Source organism: Phymastichus coffea, unplaced genomic scaffold (genome assembly GCF_024137745.1).
Source record: "Phymastichus coffea isolate CEN01 unplaced genomic scaffold, Cenicafe_Pcof_1.1 PCOF00202, whole genome shotgun sequence".
NCBI lineage: Eukaryota > Metazoa > Arthropoda > Insecta > Hymenoptera > Eulophidae > Phymastichus > Phymastichus coffea.
The window spans coordinates 1-23,720 of record NW_026707013.1 but is presented as its reverse complement, the minus strand read 5'-3'; the positions used below and the strand labels follow the sequence as shown (position 1 = coordinate 23,720).

The following is a 23,720-nucleotide window of genomic DNA, read 5'->3' as shown; positions in this document are numbered from 1 at the left end:
AATATGAGCAGCAAGAAAAAAGAGAAGTGTGAAAACTCATATCCCTTTTAATTAAAAATTATTCATGAATGACATGGAATGGAATATATATATATATATATATATATATATATATATATATATATATATATATATATATATATATATATATAGTAAGAGGAGTAGGTGTTTCGATTTACAAAATTCTTTTTAAATAAGTCTTGTATGTACACATAAAATATTCGATAGACTCGCATCTTGTTTAATTAGCTAAGGACTGAGACTTTAGTGTAGTAACTATTGCGATGATCTCGATGTGATTTCGAACAGTGCGCTCTTCGCTCCGTGAACGCTACCATTCTTGACGAGGAGATTATAGCACCTTTTGAGATCTGCAAGTCAAATATTAATATTTTACTAACTTTCATTCACATCGTTAGTTATTATCGTTTTGGATTTCATAAGTAATCTACCTCAAACCACGTGGAAGCCAAGGAAACTTCAGCAGTTGCTCGATCTTCGCTCCTCAAGCAAAGCAGTCTGCTAAGTAAATCCTTGGCTTCGTTTGATATCGTCTCGAAGTATTCATCGGGGAAACAAAAATCACATTTCAATATGTTTGTCGTCGTCTCTTCGACCGAGTCATCCAAGAAAGGAGAAAGACCACTAAAAAGTAGAAATTCACAACATATTACGCACATTATTTCCTAGAAATTATATTAAAATATTAGCTGGTCACCTTACCTAAGTAAGACATAGATAAAAACTCCAGCAGCCCACATGTCAGTGAAAGGACCACCGGGTCTGCCGAGAACGGATTCTGGTGCAGCAAACTCCAAATCCGCCGGAGGTACAACTTCTTCGACGGGGCCTCGTACTGCTTCTCCAAGATCAATGAGTTTGACTATACCCGTGTCTTGATCGACCAAAACATTCTCGGGCTTGAGATCGAGGTGAGCTTTGCTACGCTGATGCAGCCATTGAAGAGCCGACAGCAGTTGATTGGCAAACTTACTCGCTGCGCTTTCCGTGTACTCGGTTTTTTTACTCAGATAAGAGAACAAGGTCGGGCCTCGCACTCTGAAATACATTGACAGGAGTATTTTGTAAGTATTTCGTTTCTTTGACTTTCTGAGAAACAAAACTGAGAAACGCAGGAATAATACTCACAGCTCCAGCACAATAGTGTCGACACCAAGTTGCGGTGCATTCTCGAACAGTGCGAAAGCTCTGACGATATTTCCATGATGCGTCGAGGCCAACAGATCGTACTCAGCCCTGGTCAAACTTCTCGACTGCTTCTGCCTGGGTGTTTGCTTCAAAGCCACCTCTTGCCCGGTACCCCGGTCCCTCGCTCGTCTCACAACGGCGAACCTTCCTTTGCCGATCTCGTCGAGTTCGAGGTACCTCGCGACAAACTGTTCGGCCTCCCAGGCAGTGCCGTCGCCCAACGGCAAATTGACGACAGGCGAGGCGGACGTTAAGCTGCCATTTTTGCCTACCGCGCGAAAACTGTAACTGGCACCTGGCAGCAGCTCGAGAATCACAGGAGGGCCGTCCACGTCCTCGATCGCCATCGTCCAGTTCGTCGAGGGCATTGAGCGGTACTCGACGTCACAGCGGCCCACTTCGTGGCCTTCCCAGTCGACCTCGATGCGCGTGGAGTCAAGCACTCGAGCCCATGTCGTGCCTGTGCCACCTGTCGGTAAGGTAACGGTTTTGCGAAAAAAACTTGCTAAGGGATCGCCCCGTCGACGGCGTATGTTCGAAGACTCACCGGTGACAGTGAGGTAGATCCTCGCCGAGCACGAGCCATTTTCGCACTGGACGTTGCAGCAGTAGGCCCCGGCATCGGCAGGAATGCACCTTGTGATTTCCAGATAGAAAAAGCCAGCGCTGTGTCGTAACCTGTGCCTCTCGTTCTCCAGGATATCTCTGTCGTGGCCCTCCCGGCGCCAAGTCACTACTGCATTTTCGGCCTGGAATCGCGGAACAACGGGTCAGACACACCGAGTGCCAAGCAGCCCCTTCGAGCTCGTCTCGTACCTGGGCGACTTGGACGGCAAGTCGAGCGATTTCACCGGAGTTCGCTTTGATCGGGGTAGGCGCACTGCTGATGTACGGTGGCGCGAGGCACTTGGTGCTTCCCGAGTTCGTCTCACTGTTGGCGTTGAGCTTTCTCGGACGGAACGACCACGCGCGACTCACCGACGAATTAGGTATGAGGCTCGCGGGTATCCAGTGCTCTTGCTTGGCGTTGTCCGCGTGCGTTACCACCAAACCGTTGCCTTCCAAGCGACGCACTATCAGCTCGTCGCCTGCGCGCAACGCGCCCCAGTCGGCTGCCAAACGTACTCGTGCGCCCGGTGCTACCTGTGTAATCGTGGAATGTTGACTTTTAGAATCGTAGCTGTGAGATGCCTCTTGTGGCTGCGGGCTCTCCGATGACTTTTTTTCTTTGTCGTCAATTTTCTATACGATACTTACCACAGAACTTTCATTAAAAATGGAAAATTAAATCATCAAAATATAGTTTCGCATTGAATTCAAACATATTTTCGTGGGCATCTGCTATTTTTATGAATGAAAAGTCAACTATCCGTTAATGATGAATTAAGAATGTCAATTTAAGAAAAGCATTTTTTTAAATTTTAGAGTAACCTTTGAAAAATACCTCTAGACTATTCGTACATTCAAACATATTTCCTCCAAGTTAAATCTTCGTGACAAAATCCGCAAGAAAAAAATAATGAATGTTACGAATCGTCTTGAACGAAAAACGCAAACTAGTAATAAGATAAAAAACAAATCCTCAAAAGCAAACCACACTGTTAGGTCATTTAGTATTCAATATTTTAAGTAGTATATAAAAAGAAAAAGAAAGACAAAAAATGAACCGGGGCAAGGAGCAGAAAAGTTCAATGCAAAAATGCAATTCGCATTCTCACCGGTTGTCGGTTAGTTCGGTGGTCACGAGAGATAGTTTTGTCCTCCATACAGTCAAAGTGAACATGCTTGCTCCAGTTTCATGCTGCCAAAGTATATATCATGCTTCGAAAGAGTCCAGAATCATCCAGCACCGCTCGCATTTTTTTTATTATCTCATCGAGATCATTTTTCATAACGCAATCTTACAAAAATAGAGGCTAATAATACTATTTGCAATTGAAATGTTCAGTAGTTCCAAGTAGTAGTAGTAATAGTAGTTCCTAGTAGTAGCAGTAGCAGTAGTAGAAGTAGTAGTAGTAGTAGTAGTAGTAGTAGTAGTAATAGTAGTAGTAGTAGTAGTAGTAGTAGTGACAGGCAGAGTAGTTACAGTTTGTAATATAGCATAGTTGCACGTTTTGTAGAGACGTAGTTTGCTGAGGAATGGCTTTTGAACAAAAGCACTGGTTTGAGAAAATCATGCTTACAATAATTCTAATTGTGTTTTGTTCGTCAATTGAATTACGATGGCTCTAATTCTCAAACCAGTAGCCAAAATTGTTGCCACGCAGATAGATGAATCTCAGTTCAGTAGTGGAAAAACAGAAGGTTTTCCGTATATCCTCCGACACATATAGACTCGTCGCTCCCATTTTTTAAAAAGAAATATCGAAAAGTCCTTGCGCGTACTTTTTCGTTTTGGTTTGGCGGAAGTGGAGTAAAAACGATAGAGAATTGATATAAATATCTTGTTTTCAGTCCTCCACCAGCATCGTAAAAACTATTATAAGCGAGGTATTGTGCGTCGTCGCCGTTAAACCCAAAAGTACGTGGACTTATCGCTGCCGCGACAGAAGGCAAGGCAATAGAGAGCGGTTACGGACAAACATCAAGAGAAAAACGAAGAAGCTGATGTCGTGTCTCTCGGCTGCAATTAAGAATTTTTTGTTTCTTTTCATCATAATCGAAACTTTGAAAATGTTAAATTTGTTTAGCTTTTTCAGGATAATTTCTCTGAAAAATGGACTCTTGTTAATCATGCGATCTCGTTGTTGCTGATTGCGAGCATCACAGGAGGGATCTGAGTTTTGCATAGTTTCTTTTTAAAGGTTTGCCACATTTTTACGATTTTCTTCTCTTTTACGCCAAGATTCCACCGCTTTTCTACCCAAGTTCCGTGTCAGTTGCTTTTAAAACTTGCTCGTTTATCGTGATTTTAAAGTTTTAAATTCTATGTAGTCTTTCTGCTTTATCAAGATGAAAAAACATTTCTAATTTTGATGCTTTTACCGCGCACATAGAATTGGAATGAAGTTCAAATTGAATTATATAAGTAAATTAAAGACCGAATTAGTTTACACATGTTGACTTGGCCAATTTGAAGATATTAACGTAAATGCGAATAAGCAAAATGCAAAAATAGTTTTTGAAAATATTAAATAAATTAACATGAGTGGAACTCACTGATTCATTAAGAAAATAATGCCAACTTTCAAACTAGTATTCTAATAAATTTAGCCTGGTGCTTTTTAAAACTAAATCTTAAAACTATCTTAAAACTAAAATAAATAATATACTATTACATATTACATACGACTACTATGTAAAGTTAAATAAATACTACTTGTATTAAATAAAATATTCTACTAAGGATGTTAAAACCAAAGCAACAAGGATTTATATATCTACCCGAAACCCACAAAACTCATATTACTGTAGCAATACAAATCTAAACTACTGAAAGCATTACAAACTCTACTCGACTTTTCAGAGAAATTCATAGCAGCGTAGAGATGCCGCAAATTTCTAAATAAGTGTATGTGTGTGGTAAACCATCCAGCCATGCTGGTGTAACGTTCTCACCGGTACGGAGCCGATGCGCACTGGTGACCTGGCACGTAAGGTGTTACGGAATCCCTCGAGGAAGTTGAGTTTGCTTTTGGTAGGACTTGGCGTTCTCGGGGATGTATCGCCACCATAACTGGTATCCAATGTGCCGGTCGTTCGTGATCGATGTGCCGGTTGTTGCTTTCTCAATGGCGAATCCTTGTTCGGTTGCAGCGTTCGGGAAGACGACGGTTCCGGCGTCGTGCCGCGACTGCATGCCAGCAAATTATAAGTAAATGCTCGTAAAAACACAGTACCCTTTTTCACTTGCCTTTCTCGGCTGCTAATATGTCAAGTGATTCTGTCTTGCTTTGAGAAACTTGAATTATCACATTAATGTGGAATATTTAGAAACAATGCTATTTACATAGAATTTCATAAAAATAAGGTGCTGTGCTGCCAAAATTCGATTGAATGTTATAATTTGCTTTTCTGATGTATAAGACAGAATAACGTGACTTAATTTTTAAAAGCCCAAAACCCAGTTAGTAATAGTCAAAGCCAATGTCGTCCAGTCTATGTCCATTATACTATCACTAATATCATTTGGTACTGTGTTTTTATTTTGAAACAAAAAATATAACAAGCAGTTAATGGTTAAAGTGCTCTAAACAAGAGGTGCAAAAAACGTGAGTTAGTGAGGTGTGAAAATACAAATAAATGAAACAAAAGTCACTAAATGGACAACCAAATCGGACAAAATATGATACGTATAAACAAATTCACGTCGAGTGCAATTTTTCTTTCGAGACAGAGACAAAACACAAAAACCAGTTGTGCTGACACAGACAAATAAGTATAAGGCACTTATTGGTGGCGAGGAGAGAGGAGATTTTGAGATGAAGGAATATAATATCAGAGACTACGCGACAGAGATTCTTGGTCAATTTAAGATTTATTCTAAACAAAGTGTTACGCTTATGAGTCCATTATAAGATAATGCTTTTTTCACTGCTTGTTTCATCTTTTTTTTGTTTGTTACTGTTGCTTGCGTGTATCTCTTTCGACTAATACGTAATCATTCCTGCTCGTTTTGCAATATTTACAATGTAATAAACACTATCATCTCTCGCCGAGCGCAAATGCGGTAAAGCGCAAAATTTGTCTGTTGCTTATTTTTTGTTGGTTTTATAAACGTTATTAAAATTATTATAAATATATCATACACTTTTTTTAATCATAGTGACACTGCTCTCAGCGGTGCGTACGCATATTTCTCCATTATTCGCATACCACTTTTTGGATCATTTTTGTCTTTCTTTTTATCTTTTGGTTTCTCACTTGTCATCTCGGCTTTTGCTTATTTATACTTGTATTTATATTTATATATTTATATATGTATATACGACCATAGCAATACGTACTAAATATAACGTCATACATACACGTATGTATAGTTATGCACATTGGAACGGATTATTACGCGTTCAAAGGCTCCGTCGAAGAAAAATACAGAGATTAGAGAGACTTGTGTGTTTGGATAAATGCGTTGTGAAATCTAGTTTTTTTAATTTTCTTTTTTCCTTAAATACTTCGTCTCGTCAATTTTTTACGGTTACTGAGAACGTTACTCTTTATTACTTTTTTTGCATGTTATTTTTTGCTTCAAAAACGACAAATTCATAGAAGAGAATAGTTCAGAGAGAACACTTGTTTCGTGAAGAAGCCAAAGATTACACGCAAAGGCATTATCCTGGTGCTAAGAAATGCCTGAAAAATTTTGTTGGCGATAAAAGTTAAAAGTAAAGTAAAAAAAGAAAGTACTTTGAAATAGTTAACTCTAAGATCCTTAAGAAACTAAAGAATCTGCTGTCACGTTTACATGCTAAAGCAAAGTCTCCTGGAACAAAATGCAAGTCCTTATAAGACATTCTAGAAGCTTTCTTGCCCCAGGGGATCTCAGCTGAGGACATTTAATTACTTCCTTCTAAAAGTTCAGTAGCGGTGGTGTGGAAGAAGAGAAGTAGAATAAATATATATTAAAGAAGGTGGGGGCGTGAAGAAAAAATTTTCTTTTTGGCTTTTATCAGAGTGAGTATCTAAATGCCAACTTGTCTCCGTAAAGAAAAAAGAAGTGAGAAGGAAGTATCATCTCTTCGAAGAAAGGGGGCTAAAGGGGCGAGCGAGCAGGGGCGGGGGAGGCGGGGAGCGACTACACTTGCCGTCGCTTACAGCGGTATCATATATATCGTTATCTTTATATAAAATATACAAAAATATGTCGGAACGACGACTATTCACAGATCGAGCGTTAGAGACTAGAATGTAGTCGAGTAGTTTTTTATATATATTTATATAGAGTTGTTTTATTATATTTTTCCTTCTCACATGTGTGTGTGTGTGTGTGTGTGTGTGTGTGTGTGTGTGTGTGTGTATATATATATATATATATATATATATATATATATATATATATGTACACGTGTGAAATCCTTAACTTGTTAATAATCGAGAAAAAACTTGGCCCACAAGAGCCGCTGGTGCTAGAGGAGCTCCCATATTGCGAAAATATAGCATGCAGTTTTATTTTCTTCTTTCGATGAAGAAACGAACGTATCGCTCTCTCAAAAATACGGAGTTTTATTTTTCTTTTAAAAAAAATATTAGTTCGAGCTCTTCTGCTACCAGCCACTCTCGATCATACCACATTGGTTCCGTCTGTATTGTGTGTATTTGTTTCTGAATTTGTGTTAAGTGAGTGTTAGAGAGAGATTTAGAGACTATTATTACTAATAATGCGTGTCTTCTGGAGGGTAAGAGAAAACTCGGGGGGCGAGGGGAAAGTTAAAAACTGTCTCGATTGTTTGCTTTTGTCTCGGCGGCTTACAGTGGATCTTTGGTAAGTTCCTTTTGGTAGGCTATTGGCGACTGTATCGCCTTGAGGAAGTCGCGCTGCGTCTTCAAGATTGAAGTGATCGTTTCCACCCATTCCTGTCTGCGTGGTGGCGTTGTGCCACTACTGCTACCGCCACTCGAATCATCACTCGATGGTGTACCACAGTAACACAAGAAACCCAGATTTGGCTTGCGTGGGTCCGTCGAGCGGATTAAAAACTTCTCAGGGTCGTCCGGCGAATCCTCCAAGACCATTTTGTTTACCTGATTGATCATTTAATTTATTAATAAATATGCCAACGCAACATTTCTCACGTTGAAAACTTAAGTACAGCGATAAATTTCTAGCAAAAGATAGCTTTATAAATAAATTAAAGAAAATTTACGATCGTAACTACATATAGAATATTGTCTTAGCAAACACGACATCATTTTCAAACGGATAGTGCTTCGAACAATTTCATAATATTTGTTTTTACGCGCGCGCTCGCGAGGGAAACTCATGCACGTAACTATGCCATTAGCGAGACATCCTCACGACTTGCACGCAAAAATATGCGAAAACATGATGTAGATAAGAAAGAGAGTGAGTGAGAGAGAGAGAGAGAGAGAGAGAGAGAGAGAGAGAGAGAGAGAGACTTTTCATCTTCGTAAAAAAAGTTCTCTCAAAATTTGTTCCCGTGGACGTTCGAGGCAAATGTATTTAAAACTCAAAAGTGTTTATTTTAATATTTCAGTTACCTGTATGTGAGCCTTGTATATGTAAGCGGGGCTAGTGAATTGCGTTTTTTTACCGACCGCTTCGCTGAAGATAATGTTTTGCTCGAAGAGGAACACTTGCCATTCTCTTCCTCGACTTGGCAGCGACGTGAGCTCAGCGACCATTAACGGACCGTGTAGTAACAGTTTACCTTGCGCAGTTATTTTTCCCTAAAAATACATCGCCAACTTATTAGCGTCTACGCATTAACAATTTTATTTATCAAAACCGTTTGTTAAGAAGCATTGTATTTTAATATTTTTTCTCGTGTGATCGAAAAAATTATGATAGTAACTGCAATAAATGCGAAAAGTAACGTAATTTTGATAAGAGTCTTTAGTTTCGAAAATAGTTGTTTCTATCGTTACAAAAATGAGAATAATATTTTAATAATAAAAACTAAAAATATTAAAAAAATCGTTCGCGACGGCGAGGCGCACGAGAGTAGCCGGAGAAACTTGGCAGAACTTACGTCAAAGCCCTGCAGCCTACCAACGTCCATCATGTCATTAGCTGCCTTGGGAATGACCCTCATAACGTGAACAGCCGCCCTAAGTCCCTCGATCTCGGACTGTCGCTGGGTGCGTTCGGTTAGCCTCAGTGCCTCCTTCAGTAGCAGCTGATACTTCATGATCCTCTGCACTGGTTTGATCAGCAGGTCGCACAGCTGCAATCGGTGGCCTAATTTCTGCCGTAGCTCCTGCAACGACAGCAGTGAAAAACGTTACCCACGGTCAACATCTTGCCATTGAGTCTCGTTTGCCCTTTACCTCGAAGGTGTCTATGTGCTCGGACACAATATACTCGGAGACTGGTTTGTTTTGGCAGTACACCACGTACATGTGCAACTTCCTCTCGTAACGCTTGAATAACGGACCCAACTCTTCGGGCTTCTCCAGACAGTGCTCCAGGGATTTCAGAAACGTGCTGAAATGCGAGTTTTTCCTTCTTAACTCTTCTCTTTACGCGCCAGTCGTCGCGTTCGCATTGGTCGGCCGTTTGATTATTTTGCAATGCTAATAAACGTGCGTTATCAGCTGGCGCGAAACGGCGCTCAGTTTGTGTTACTTGAATTTTCCTCGACTCCGAACTACTATATCGTGTAGAATTTTCCCAAGCCGAGCCGCCGTAGCTTTAATTGAGATATTTACTTCGGGCTAATTAATACAGCGCCAAATCTGCTCGATAACTGTTTGCACAGCGCGAATATTGGACAAGCGATCCAATTAAAATACAGCCAGCTAATTATTCCGTTGACATCTTGGGATACAGTGATTCAGCCAGTTACATCAATTAGCCGATTTCGAATCAATAGAATTCAACCGCTGAATTCACAGCTGTAGCATCTGTTCAAACAGCCGGCGTTAAATGATTATGCAAATAGCCGCAAACGCTTGTAGCGCTACTTAGTTGGCATCGACACTGCCAACCGAATGACTTGTGTACTCCTTTTCGCGTGCCCTATGTATCATTGGGTATCGTTGTTCTAAACACAGACTTTTCCAACTCGATTTTGTTTCTTTTGGCGAAATTCGCAACGAAATGACTTAATCAAAGAAAAACTCACTCTCGGTGCCACTCGTAAATCGCCTCGATGTTGCCAAAGACCATTTTGTCCTTGCCGGCTTTGAGATCCTCCGGCAAGGGAATATCAGTGTTGGGATCCCTCATGAGTGCCATGTACCCCTCGATAATCTGTCGGAGATCGTTGACATAGTCGCGCTCCGTGTCAACGAGCTCGCGTATAACGAACTGACGCTTGGCGAGGGCCGTCGCCTCGGGATCGGCCGGCTCGCCTGCCGTTGTAGTCGGCGGATCTTCGCTCTCCGCCGATGCGTTCGTCGTCGACAGCGACGCCGTCAGCGTCGGGGATTCCGATGACGTGGTTGTGGCCATCGTTGCCGACGATGACGTTGACTTTATTGGAGTTCTCGGCTGCTGCTGCGTGCTGCTACTCGTGCCACTGCTCGTACTGCTTATACGCTCGCGGTTCTCTGTGTGTTGCTCCTGCAAAACAATCCAAATTACCCGTAATGGTTTTCACATTCACGATTGAAAAAAGTACTGCAGGTTTGGTTGCTTCCCGTTCGACGAATTACGAAAGTACCGTCACGAAGCCGCTTCACTTTTTTGGCTGAAAGATCGCGAAAGCGTCTGTACGAGGAACATGGCAATATATCCCAATTCATATTTTATAGTTAAACCAAACAGCATCTTTCGTATTTGTTTTCAGTTAAATTTTTACTGCTATACGCGAATTGTATATTTGACTTTAGTACTGCGATAATTTTAAAATTATAGTAACTCATGATTGATGTTGCAATTTAGCTAATAAAATACATTATTGATTTTGAAAGTGTGTTCAATTTACTATTGTGTTGCATAGCGGCTGTTGCTCCATGTAAGTCGGTTCTGATATCAAGTGTGGAAAAACAATTAAATGATTTAATAGCGAGGCAATATAAATGCGGCGAATGCTCTCATCAACCTTGCAATTACGACGTTAGTTGGAAATATCAGAAATTCATTAAAACGATAATGATCATCACGCGCGCATATATGTATGTGTTGAGTTAACTACTCTTTGTTTTTTTTCATATATACAGTGATGCAGATGAAAAACACGCTCGTAACTTATTTTTAGAAATTGGCGTGTTTGTTGTTCTTTAATTAATATTTATTTGACATCGAAATGTAGGTACCTCTGCATTACAAGCGCCATTTAATAATTCTCGAGTCCGGATGTTGGACCTCATCATCATATACATTTTCAAGGAAAATGAAACGTCGAGGCACGAGTTACAATATTTTCAACAAGTGGACTCGCCGATAAGCGCAGGCATCGAGATTTCGTGTACACAGAATTGTGAATCAATTTTAGATTACACGCTGGGCCAACGGCACACACGGCAGTGGTAAGCCGCAATCGCGTATTTTCCTCGTTCGTCGAAATGTCCGCGCGCGAACAGCTATTTATCAGAGGCGATATCCGGCCGTACTGTCCAATTTTGGCGCACGCGCGGGCCGCTCTACACTGACGACCCGCGCCCGGAGTTGCACAAAGTGTCGCGAAGGCGCTCCTCCGTGAGAGATAAGACATTCAGCCAATCGCGATAAGAAGGCGCTACGCGTGACAAGAGGCACGGAGAGCAAGCGAGAGACAGAGAGAGGGAGAGAAAAGAAACTTACCATGCGCTCTTTGACGATCTGCTCGATCTCGGCGATGTCTGCGCTACTGCTCGGCTCGAGCGGCTTCGTTTCACTGACCTGCGAGCAACAGCGAATCCACAGATGAGCCAAAACTCGCCGCGCGTAATTTCTCTTACGTGCCATCGCTCGACCCGCGCTTATCTCGGTCGCGAGCGCGACTTACGCACTCCGCTTTCTATCTTTCGCCGATTCCCCGTGCGAGCGCCCCAGCAGCGCCGGCGGCGTCGCTATTATCGATAATCGTTACACACAGGTATAATTCGGGACGACGGCGCGGCCATGTGTGTCGCGTCAGCTTTTATCTGTGTGTGCAAATACGATAAGCCGAGCGTGAAGGATTCTTTCGGGCCGGCGTTATATCCACGCGCCAAGGCCTGCCTCGGCGATAGACTGCGCGGACGAAGGTTTATTTGCCGGCAGTGACGCGATTACACCGCCGATGACTTCGCTGGACTTTCCCCTTGTGCTTGTATGCGAAAACGCTTCGGGACTTGCGGGCTTAACGCCAGATTCGCGAACATAAGGCGCTTGATTTGGCGAGCAGCGCCTAAGGCACGAAATTAAGGCTGACCATTCAAATCGCATTTAAAGATAATTTCGTGGTCAGCTGCGCGTATTAAGATTTTCTTTTTTTTAATGCACATCATCCGCGAGCGAGATCATTTCGAGCTTCTGCTGTGCATAAATCACGGCTTTTTCATCCGAGTGTTTGCCATTCAAAGAGATGCTGGACGCAGAACAATCAACCCAAACATTATCTTCTTGATTGATAATCTTGTATTTCTGTACTAACGATTGTAATTCAATTGCAAGTTCACGAGCTCAGCTTCACGTGTACACTATGAAAAATCCACGATAACAAAGTAATTTTTGCGTCGAATGAAAATCAAAATTTATTGAAGACAAAATGCTGGATAGTTAGCTTGCTCCTGAAATTGTTAAACTGTGCAGCTAGCAAATCACCGTAATCGACACACGGAGCTGGAAAGTTCCTTGCGGCAATTATCGAAAATAGTAGTTGAGAGTAGAGCTAGCGTTCCAAACTGGAATCGCCGGTATAATCGTCAATTGTCGATACATATGCGCCCGTAGAAACGCTCATTAAAAGCAAATGACCCTACCAATTTGCCAGGCAATTCGTCACTGGCAACGCTAGCGCCGACGGGAGCTGGAGGCCCAGCAACTAGAATAGGCTCGGTAATGGGTTTCATAGGCGGTGGCAACTCGAGCTGCTCGTCCTCGACGTCCTCGGCGCCGTTCTCCTTCGTCTCATGCGCCGCTGCGATTGTCGTCGTGGCCGTCGTCACAGCGGCGCTCGATAGTGCGTTCGCGGTTTCCTCGGAACTGCTCTGCCTGGATGTCGCTGCCGCCACTGCCACTGAATGCGTCGTCGCCGCCGATGACTTGTCGCTCGAACCGCTCGATGGTAATTTAAACAGTTTGTCCAAGCCGCTGCTCTTCTTCGCCGACGATGGTGGTGGCAATGGCGGCGGTGGTGGTGGACGATCCGACGTTACTGATGACTTGTCCACTTTGCTCTGACTCAACTTGCGCAGTGGCGGCGGTAACCACTTACGTCTGCAATTCCAAAGAGACAAAACGTTCATCGTTGATCGGCTCGCTTCACGGAAGTGTTTAATGAAGCTAAAGAGATAGTAGGGAAGGAAGGGGGAAGGGGGGCGCAAGCATCGCCTCGCCGAGGAAAGAAAAGCCAAGGGAGGGAATTAGTACGGGGGAGAGAGACAGCTCCCCGGAGAACGTACGTTGTGCGAACTTTGCTCGGCGTGTGAATATTTCCGAGCAGCGCGGAGACTCGTCTGAATATTTTCAAAGTTTCTCTCCTTCTCGCGCGCGCGTTTCTGCCTTTTCTTTTCCCGAGATCCGTGATAAGCTCTTATGGGAATACTCGGCGGCGCTGGCTTACGTAATCTTAAAGCTCGACAGGAAAAAAAAAACATAAAACAACGTTGCCACCGCTGGAACGCCTTGCCGCTGCTCTTTAGCCGGCGGAACGTCGCGACGCCGAGATCCAATTTTTCGGCACCCGTTTGAGTGTTCGAAAGTTCGTCGATCACGCAGCGGCACTGACGCAAAACGGTTTTTCCTCTCGGCGAGCCATGCCGAACAGCAAGTCAATATTGAACAGCGCGACTCTTCGTTCCGTGTCCTCGTTGCCGATCGGAAGTGCACGCACGCGCGAGTGAGTTTCACTTTGGCACAGCGTATAGTCTCCGTTCGACGGCGGCGCGGTTTCCGCGTGCCAAGAGTTGCGCGACTGCGTCGGCCGTGGCCGTAGTCGTGTGTCGCGCGGCCTGCTAAAATCGTCGTGCCCGTGCGTGCGAGAACCCTGACTATTGACACTTCTCGACTTCGTGTGCGCATGTGTGCGCGCGCCTTGACTTTGAGCCACGAGAAATGCCGAGAATATTACCGCTCGGCTCGACGGGGCAGTCCATTTTTGAGATTTTTTTTTCCTCCACTCGTTTATCTTGGAATTCCCGACGTTCGTTCCAACGGGGACGAGCCTGTTGCCCTCGCTGTTTCGGAAATCATGCAAAACGCTACTTATCTTGTCACTGCGGAGTGCAAACTCGCGCAAACGTCGAACCAAATAAAATGCCGCAATCAGCGCTGCTTGCAAACTTTGCTTTTTTGTTAAGAAACCCACGATCTCGTCGTCCAATATTTACCATGTGTTTGACTATGAGCCCCAACCATCTCATCCGAAAGCAGTTACGACGAAAAAGTAACTTTGATCACTTTATAAAAAAAGAGGAGAGTCGTTGCACACGTTGCAATCTCCAATGGATTGATTAGCTTTGGGCGAGGGATACCTCTTTCTTGTCCCTCCTCCCCGCGCCTTTTTTTATCTCTCAACGTCTCTGCGAAACAGCTATGCGCTATTGCCCGGAAAAAAGTGTCGTAATTCTCTTTTCTCGTTGCGGCCGCCGCATTTTCCCCCCCTCCTCGAAACGAGCTTTTGTTCCGCGGCCGTAAAACGCTCTCTGTCTTTCTCGCTGCCTCGACGCACCGCCTTTATAACCCAAGTTTAGCCGCGACGACCGACGTCGATTTTCAGATGTGCGCGGTCGCCTCGCGCGTCGCGATTAATTTATCGCGCGCATCCCCTCCCCCCATCCCTCCCACTCCCGTCTTGTGCTCGTCATCGATATCTCAAAAATACAGCCGCGCTACTTCTTAAGAATAGAGCGAGATAAATCGGGTCACTCGGTAAATTATGCGCTACTCGTTCAGAGCTCGTCCTCATCGAGTCGGCAAAAATGCTCGTCGTTTCGCACGATGACTCGGATACGCGCGCGCCTTCACGTTGCGCTGGGTTGGAGGGGGGAGGGACGAGGCTGCTTGGGGCGTCCGATTTCGGCGTTAAAAGGCACGCGCGACGATTTTCCCGATGTGAAAGTCACAAGTGGTGGGCCTCAATACCGCGTCGATGGAAGAGGCGCGAGATGTCGAGAGGTCGCGGCGGTCCGTTTATTCTTTTCACGCGTCGACGATTATCAATTTGTCCCGAGCGCAGCCGCGCTCTTGTATCGATTGGTCCCGCGCTTACCAGAATGGACATGCAAATTCGTAAGATCAAAAGCGAGAGACTGGGCGGGCGAAAAAACAGCGAGACGCTCCGAGCTCGCGGCGACGAAGCGGCAAACGAAACGGGAATTCATTGCAGCGCGATTCACTCTTTAGGAATTAACGCGCTGCCTAAATGTCGCCGGGCGCTGGAGGTCAGTTTTGAATTATTGAAAGCCGCGTTCTGTGTGTGTGTGTGTGTGTGTGTGTGTGTCTCTTTCGTTCGTTCTTACATAGAGGAAACAATGAGAGAGATGAAGAGAGACTCGATCAGAGCTTCGCATCGAAAATAGTAACTGGGACGTGCGTGAATGCGTATATGTGTGTGCGCGTGTGGGTACACTCACCCGCTGAATCCGCGTCTCTTGTTGCCAGGTGAACTCGTGTTTGCAGGGCCGCATCCGTCAGCTCCTATGATTTCTGCAAAGAAAAGATATGCATCGGTTAGTTATGGCGCATTGCGGCTAGGATCACGCGCTCAAAGCCGCTTTCTTCCGTCGGCGGGAGCCTGATTAGGGGAAACCATCGCCACTTTTCAGTTCGTACGGTCGAACCACTGCTACACGAGGGGAATTCAAAATGAAATTGAAGTTGAGCGCGATTAATTATGCTGCTGCTCTCAGGAGAGAGATGCTCGAAAAACCGATATCGTTCATTTGCATATTTTCAGGCATGGCTGGCTGCAGCGAAAACGTTGCCGCATTTACGTGGATTTGCGAATACGATATTATGTTTCAGTGGATTAAATATGCGTCGCTTCCACATTGCCGAGCGTTCGCTACAAACAAAAATATTCACTTAAAACGAAAGCATACACCAGGCTGAGCTTTTCTCTCACGCCGTTACGTTTTACCTGAGATTATAAAGCGAAGAGAATAATTTGACACATAGTATCATCCGAACAGACTGATTTTGATATTAGACATTCTTATTTGTTGCTGATTATCAAGTTATATCAGGAGTCGAAGGAGCATCTTGTTTTAAAGCTATATAATCAGAATCTTTGTTCCGCTTATGCATACAAGTTTGCGCATTCACTAGATGACAGCACGGAAATCAAATAAAAGCCATCTGCTGCATACAGTGACAGAATTAAGATCTCGTAGAGAGTTGCTTCTGAGAAATAGCAGCTTTTGGCAGAACGTTCAATTTCATGAATATCGTCAGAATGGTCTTCTTTCACCCTCGTGACATTGCAAATCCCTTACGCGAAAAATGCAGACCGTAAAATGAAAAAAAAAAAAAATTAAAGTATCACTGCTCGCTTGCTCCTGACTCTCGTGCTCACCGTGGCGACGCAGTGGCGAAATAACTACCATTTCGGGGCGAAAACAAAAAGCCGCGCGGGCGCAGCGATTTTCCAATCGGCGCACGTTCGCAGGCGACTGCCGGTCGTCGCAGCCCGCGAGGAAGATTGCTCTTCGCGTGCTCGCAGTCACCGAATCAAAACTCCGTAGTCGGGGCCGCATTTGCATGAGAATTGGCGCTGGTCGATCGATCGCGAAACACGCAGAGCGCAGCTACGCAGCGGCTAATTGTCCGGCGCGTCGACGGAGACGCGAGCGTCGCTCTGTATATTCATGGGCACTTCCGCGTTTGCACACAATGCGATCGGCGGCGATGGAGCTCGCCGGCATGAATTCGCGTCAGGCGGGTCTCGCAGCGCGATCGGGGGGCCTTGCTTCGCCGAGTGCCTCGCGGCCGAGGACAATCGTCGCGCCATCCGGCCGAATCCCGCGAGCGACTCGGCCTCGTCGGATTTCCCGTGTCGCGCACGCTCGAGCGTGCCGTCGAAGCGACGACGGGCCATATCGCTAACAGCTTTCTGTCTTTGCATTTACTTAATGGACCCGCTCCGGCGCCCCCTAGCTTCCCGTGTCTACTTGCCGCGACTACTCCATTAAGCTTTATAGTCGTCGTGCGCCGGTGGAATAGGGCTCTCGCCGGCTAATAATAGGCGCGCAATTACAAGGCAGTAGTAATGCCTCTCGAGCTGCTGTCACGCGCGCCCCGTCGAATCAAGAGAAATCCGAGCGAACGACACCTCGAAAACCCGAGGCGCAGCGACGCGATTAGCGAGCCTGCCGTCGCTCCCCGCCTCGCGCACTTTTCCATTAGCAGACCAAGAGAAAAAGCTGAAAGGCGGCTGTTGTTTCATTATCAGTGCGACAACGGTCGAATCATTAATATCGTACCCCGAACTATTGGAAAGAAGCAGGTGGCCGAAGGGAAATGGACAGGTCTCGTAAGAAGTGTCGACGGACGGAGGCGGAAAAAGGTAGCTTTCTCGATTTCAAGATCCGAGTCGTGTGTTCTATTGTTGCGAGAGCAGCTAATCGAATCCTCTCTCTGATCTCTCTCCGCTTTCTCAAAGTTTCGAAGCGCCTATTGTGTCGTTCTGGGCGTGACAATGAGCTTGCGCTTAATTGGATTACGAATTCTGCATCTTTTGCAGCGACGATCGCGAGTCGAGCGCGAAAAACCTCGACGAATTTCCGTCCCGAGTCGTACGGCCAGCGCTAGGAAATTACCGAAGTCTGACGTTCTCCAGTCCGTTATCGATTATTCTTCATTACGACGATGATGACGCTCGAGGATTACAAAAGCAGAGATGACCAGGGGGGGGGGGGGGTAGCAGCAGCTGAAAAAGGCCGGATAATGATGTCACGAGACAGCAGTGCTGGGCGCATATAACGTATTTCACGGGCATTGCGTCATTTGGTTATAATTAATAACGTCTCGTCTTTTTTGAGCGCCAAGGCTGTCCGCCTCTTTATCTCGCTGCCGAGAGCGCGCTGCAACGCGGGCTTTTCCGATAAGTATATGCGCGCGACGCGCCTTTGACATTCGGCCGGGCGGCGAGCTCGATTAAAGCCATTCGTTTTCAATTAGGACGCGCGTTCGATTCGCTCGCTCGACTCAGCCTCCCGTCGACGTTAGAGCGATCGATTGGCGCGCACCAGACGGGCGAACAAATCTGAGAGGGCCAAGCTCGGGACTGTGCGCGTGTCATTAATTGCTCCGAGAGCGTCTCCGGTCTTTAATCGCTCGGTCATCGTGCTGCTACAGTTGCCACGCACCGGATGTTCGCACATTGGCCTTGTTCGATCCGGAATAAATCGTCGAAACCCGCTCGAAGCGCCGCCAAGTCCCCGACTACGGGGGGAGAGGACGAGGAAGAGCGCGCGGGAAATACGGACCACGATCGCACGGCAGCGCGCGCGTGGGTCGGTGGCGTGCGGTTTGCGCGCGACCAAAAGCCACTTCGGGCTCACGAGACACGGAAGCGCGCCGTCCACAAGTGCACGCGAGCGCTAATTCGCAATGTCGCGTCGCGTCGCTCTCTCTCTCTCTCGCTCGCTTCACAGGGCGATCGATAATTTTTCGATTACCAAAGGGCTCGCGCACGCAGCCTCGTTAATTGAGCGCTCGCGCGAACGAGAACGCCGCCCTTCCCCGTCCGCTGCGGCAAAGAAGCTTTCGGTCACCGCGCGCGCATGATAATCGCGTTTAATGGCGCACGGTTTTAGTCTAATTGGACTAGCGCCGGCAATGTTGCACGCCCGCGCGGTAATGCGTCTTTCTTTTCTCCCATTGTTGTTCGCCACATGGAAAACGGAGACTTGCAAGCGCGTTACGGCTAATTAATAATCTAATTCGGTACAACGCTATCTCTACCAGATTTACCGTCGCGGTTGGCGCGTTGCGCGAGCACTTTCTTTTTTTCGAATAGCCTGCTTAGCCGAGGCTCCATAAAATTTCACACGGGACTCGCGTCGCGCGACGGCGCGCAGGATAAACAGACGAACGTGCGCATCCGGTTGACGGGACGAGACTTCTTAAACAAGACTCTGTACACTAGAGAACGCGAAGAAAGCTAATTAGCGGTGAGCTTCAAAAGTGACGATGGAGTCTGGATGCCGGTTCGACGCGCGTATGCTCGACGTAGTTGGGAGGACAACGCCGTTACGTCGCTTCGCCTTCTTCTTCATTTTCTTCCTTTTTGGTTCTTTACTCGCGTAAACGTCGCGGATCTCAAGGGAACTCGAGAGCGAAACGGAGAGACCCGGTCCTCGTCGAGGCGCCGAAACTCGCGGCCGCTTTCGACAGAAATCGCACGCGGATCTATCACTTCATCCCCCTATTATTAGTTCTCGCGCGCGCACGGCTTTATTATTCGGCGGCCGCTATTTCCGGCGGCCGGCTATCTTTGGGTTGCGCGCCAACGACGGTCGAGAGGTAAGCGCGTCGCGGTCACTTCGCATCGCGTCGCGCGCGACGGCTCCGAGCAATTTTATCCAGCGCAAGCCTCGGAGACGAGAATCGCCAAGGTCGGCGTTCATCGCGGACGATCGCGATTTCCCCCCCTTTTTTTTATTTCCTTTCTTCTTTCGGCATTGTGGAATTCGTCCGTGGTATCGCGCGGCAAACGAACGGCTCCCGCTTCCCGTGCAACAAAGTGGCGTTCGCGTAAATTATCGCGATTCTCGCGCGTTCGATGCCAAGGTTAGCGCGGCAACTTTCTTTCGCGCGTGCGATTCGGAAATAGAAGTTGCGTAACGCGCGGAGAATACGTCGCGGGCCGCGAGAAGCACGCGATAGCTTTTTTGGCAAGGGAGAGCAGCCGGGCGAGAGAGAAAGAGAGAGAAAAGCTTTCGACGCGCATGCAAGGTGTTTATTAGCCTCGGGCGATTATACTTCTTGGCAGCGGCCAAGCATTGTTCGGGGCGCGCTGTAATTTTAGTCCCGAGACGGAGAAAATGCGTCGGACTTGTGTCGTCGACGCGCCACGTTCTCGAAATGTAAACGCGGCTGTTGTCGGGGACGTCGATCGACGAGCGTGGGCGCAACATTATGTCAGACCTGCGTCGTTGGCGACTCGCGGCAGCGAGCAATTCCTCCTCGAGGTGGATTTCGACATGGTCGCAGCGTCGGCCTCAGTGCCGTGAGGTCTCCGACACGGCCATAGTACGCACAGCACTTTTGCACAGCGAAGAGGACGCGGCCGGAAGCGAGAAAGAACCGAGCAGCTTGACAATTGCCGAACGACTGACTGAGTGCGGCTTCGCGCCGTGGCGGCGACTCGACGAGAGTGTACGCGGCGTGGTTTATAAATATTGTTAAAGCACTGAGCTAGTGGGCGGGGAATTCTTCTCTCTCTCTTGCGTGCGAGAGAATGAAACTACGTATCCGCACGCGTCTATTCTTTCCGGGCAAGTGGCTACGTATTCTCCTCTTCTTGCTTTATTTCAGGATTTCGCTTTGCGCGTGGGGTTTTACGACTCATCCGATTGCCTGGCGCCCGTTGTCGTTTTGCCGTCGTGCTGGATGGAAACGAATTCGGCTTCTCGCGAACGACGAGTCGAGAAACGAGAGGACGGACATGCCCGAGGAGTTGAATGGGCGGTGGATCAACGACACGACGTAAGGAGTCTGATATCGGAGCGACGAACGATAAAAATAAACAGGTGAGCGCGTGAAAAAAGCCTTGGAACGCTGCGCCGATGAGGCCGCAAGCGGAAAGGTGCGCAGACGGCAGCGCAAGGTCCTCGCGACTTTGGGACCGACGCGTCGCGCGAAACAAGCCTATATTCTACGACTGAAATATGAATATTCGAACGAGAACGCGACGGCAGGATGCAACGGGTACGCGTGCATCAAAGTACAGAGCACCATAGGACGGAAGGGCGGCGCGGTGTGAATTGTTCATCGATCGGCGTCGACGCCGTGCCTCGAATGGACGCTGTCGCGACTCGAGTACGAGCGCTCAGCAATTTCCCTCCCCGTGCTCGTCACGAGATTCGCGCGAGGAGCGCTTTCTCGCCGGCCGTACTCGCTCCGAGTTTTCCGACGATTGTACCCGCGGCACGAAGGGCCGGCTAGCTTCCCGGCAGGTCGACGCTGTCGCGTCTGGAAGCTGCACGGAGCTGGTCAAGGACAGCCGTGAGCTTCACTACCGGTACGTATTGATCGGGGAGAGCGCCGAGACGCACGTGTGCGCCGCACGCGACAGTTGATCTTCCTCCGCTTCGTTGGCGAGCTGTTAGTTTCTCCGGGAAGGCACCTCGGGGGCACGACGACCGCATTCAATGCAGAGAGAACAAAAAAAAAAAAAGACTTACCGTCATCCGGATTGACAGACGTCTGCTGGGCGACCAGTGCAGCACCGCTCGGTGGCTTCCTCGACGGCGACGTTTTGCACGCGGCGGCCGGCGGCTGCTTGAGCGCGCTGGTCGGCACGAGACCCTCGGGCGCCGGCTCCGATTGTCCTGGCGTCGACGGCAACCTCACCAGCGTCCACTCGCCATTGCTGCCGGTCACGCTGCCGTTCTGCTCGAGCACTTCGACTTGTTGACCCTTGGTCACGCTTAGCTCCCGCGTGCCCGGCGTCGCCGAGTGATCCGCTACCACCCAAGTCATCTCTGCCACTCCGGTCTGCAAAGTGAAGAGGGACGTGGCTTCGTTGTAATTTTGCGGGCGCCTCTTGTCTCGCTTAAACAGAATGCATGGCTGGCTATTCTCGGAGGATAAGTTGCCTAATTTTTAAAAGAAGGTGTTTAGAAGTCGCAGTCTAGATACGCGAGGAATTTCGTCGTGAGTAGCGATCGCAACAGGTATGTCGAATGAGCATCGAGTGAATTTGTAAAAGAAGATACTACCCGGGAAATTATGGAATTCGAGTTTTGTATTTAGGAAGAGTTCTGTGCGCGCAAATCGTTGGAATTCATACAGGCGAGCTTTCAGATTCAATCGGATCTTCGTCCGAATAAAAATGTTGCGCGATGAATACTTCAATGAAAGGCATGATTCTTAACTAGCGCATCCCCACCGTTATCCAATGCTATCGTCTAATTATCGAAAAGCTGTGCGTGTGTGTGCTTTCGGGATAATTCACAGTGCTCGTAATCTGCATCGCAAGAATTTCAAAGAGGGAAAAATCCATTGGAGCAAACAGAGGTTGTCAGCCACCGAAGAATATTGAGCGAAATGCGCGCGATAGACTTCAAAGCGTAAGGTTTCACCGACATATTATGCGTATTGTTCACATTTGAGGCGCTCGAAGCATTATAATTCGATGGCTTTTGAATAATGATTTGGCGCGATCGGTAAACGCTTTACACCGTAGAGCACGAACGAAAAAAAAACAGCGTTAGCACGATTCGCAGGTGACGATCCGACGATAGAATTCGCCGTTCTAAGTTTCGTTGAATAGCGCTCGGCGAAACTGAATAAGCATAGTCGACGCTGAGGCGGGAATTAAGCAGGTCGAGCCGAACAACTCGAGGGTAACCCAAAATGAAAATAAAAAATGAAAGACACGTCGTAGCGGCGATAAATCGCGGCAGGCCGAATCGGAAATCGGGAAGGGCGACTAAATCAAAGAGTCGGTTGATAAGAGCCTGTAACGGTCTAATCGTTCTGCCCCCTCTACCGGCTAGGTTATAATTGGCTGGGATTCGTGGATAGGAAATAAGGGAGGCGGTTGCTTCGGCCGAAGAATCCGCACGCGATTAATCTAAATTAATCCGAGGGGAGGAAAAGATAGCGCTTGTAGCGTCCGAAGGGAGGGCGACGCGACAAGGCGATTGCCGACAAGAAGTCAATTAATTTGTCGGGAAGGCAAAAGTTTGCCGCGCGAGCGTGTCGCAATAGTCGTATTCGGAAATAACGGCAAAAGGCACGTGCAGCCGGTTCGTCGGCCGACAATCAATTACTCGAGCCTGGGAGAGCAAAGAAAAAAAAGGAGAAAAATAAGTGGCATTGCACTCGCGCGCCTAAAAAGCCGCAACAGCGGCGCGCAGGCTTGCACGCGTGGTTTTCAATTAACGGGAGAGTCGCACGAAGGGGGGAGAGAGAGAGAAAGAGAGAGCTTTATTGGATTCCGATTGTGTCGCTCTCTCGGCCGTACATCGATTATTGTTCTTGGACAGACTCGCATTCCAAACTTTTTCTCTGATTAATCATTGTGTAATTACATCCTTTTATCCCGCGCTGGCTGAGGGGAGGGGCTACCCTTACCTACTCGAAATATTCGCGAGCATTTCGTATAATTAACGAGCTACGGTTGAACGCGCCTACGCAACGATTCACTATTCTCATGGTCTTGCCTGATATGTTTCCTGAGCGCAGGGGAAAAAAAAGGAAGTTTTACGACACAGGTCAACGGAAAATATTCGTGTACTTGGCAAATCGTCGAATTACGTAGCGCGGAGACCGATTGCTATTCAACGAGCTTCCTGAGGACACGCGACGCGTTAATTCTCAACATTATATGCCTCTTTTCCAATTAGCCCTCAAAATAAGACGTTCAGTCAATCAATCCCCGATCAAAATCATCTTCAACGCGCCAATAATTCACTGAACGAGCGGTCTTTTATTCAGTTCTTTCTCGGAAATCTATCAGCGGGCGAGTATATAAAATAATCATGTCCGAAATCAATGAAACTAGCGGCCATCGTGATAAATAATTCCCTCGAACTGCTTTTGGAGTTGCGCACGAGAGTCAATTATTGCGATAATTGCGAGCATTCGAATC

The 23,720-nt window shown here is 47.0% G+C and overlaps 1 protein-coding gene across 3 annotated transcripts; it reads right to left on the bottom strand.

The window, feature by feature from the left end:
* Nucleotides 1–154: 154 nt before the first annotated feature.
* On the bottom strand, nucleotides 155–21,684 carry LOC131673859 (triple functional domain protein-like). 3 transcript variants are annotated; one of them, XM_058952199.1, is made up of 16 exons: nucleotides 21,307–21,682; nucleotides 15,532–15,604; nucleotides 12,718–13,174; nucleotides 11,576–11,653; nucleotides 9,954–10,393; nucleotides 9,157–9,313; nucleotides 8,859–9,086; nucleotides 8,368–8,556; nucleotides 7,619–7,890; nucleotides 4,768–5,002; nucleotides 2,026–2,352; nucleotides 1,757–1,958; nucleotides 1,150–1,678; nucleotides 724–1,059; nucleotides 453–645; nucleotides 155–371 (listed from the first exon to the last, which is right to left on the bottom strand). In XM_058952199.1, the coding sequence occupies exons 1-16, from the start codon at nucleotides 21,602–21,604 to the stop codon at nucleotides 246–248; spliced, it is 4,140 nt and encodes a 1,379-aa protein (XP_058808182.1). In that variant the 5' UTR covers nucleotides 21,605–21,682; the 3' UTR covers nucleotides 155–245. The 3 variants fall into 3 exon arrangements, with proteins under 3 accessions (XP_058808182.1, XP_058808184.1, XP_058808183.1); XM_058952201.1 differs by lacking the exon at nucleotides 21,307–21,682 and adding an exon at nucleotides 20,048–20,265; XM_058952200.1 differs by lacking the exon at nucleotides 11,576–11,653 and having other exon boundaries at nucleotides 21,307–21,684.
* Between the last annotated feature and the right edge of the window lie 2,036 nt (nucleotides 21,685–23,720).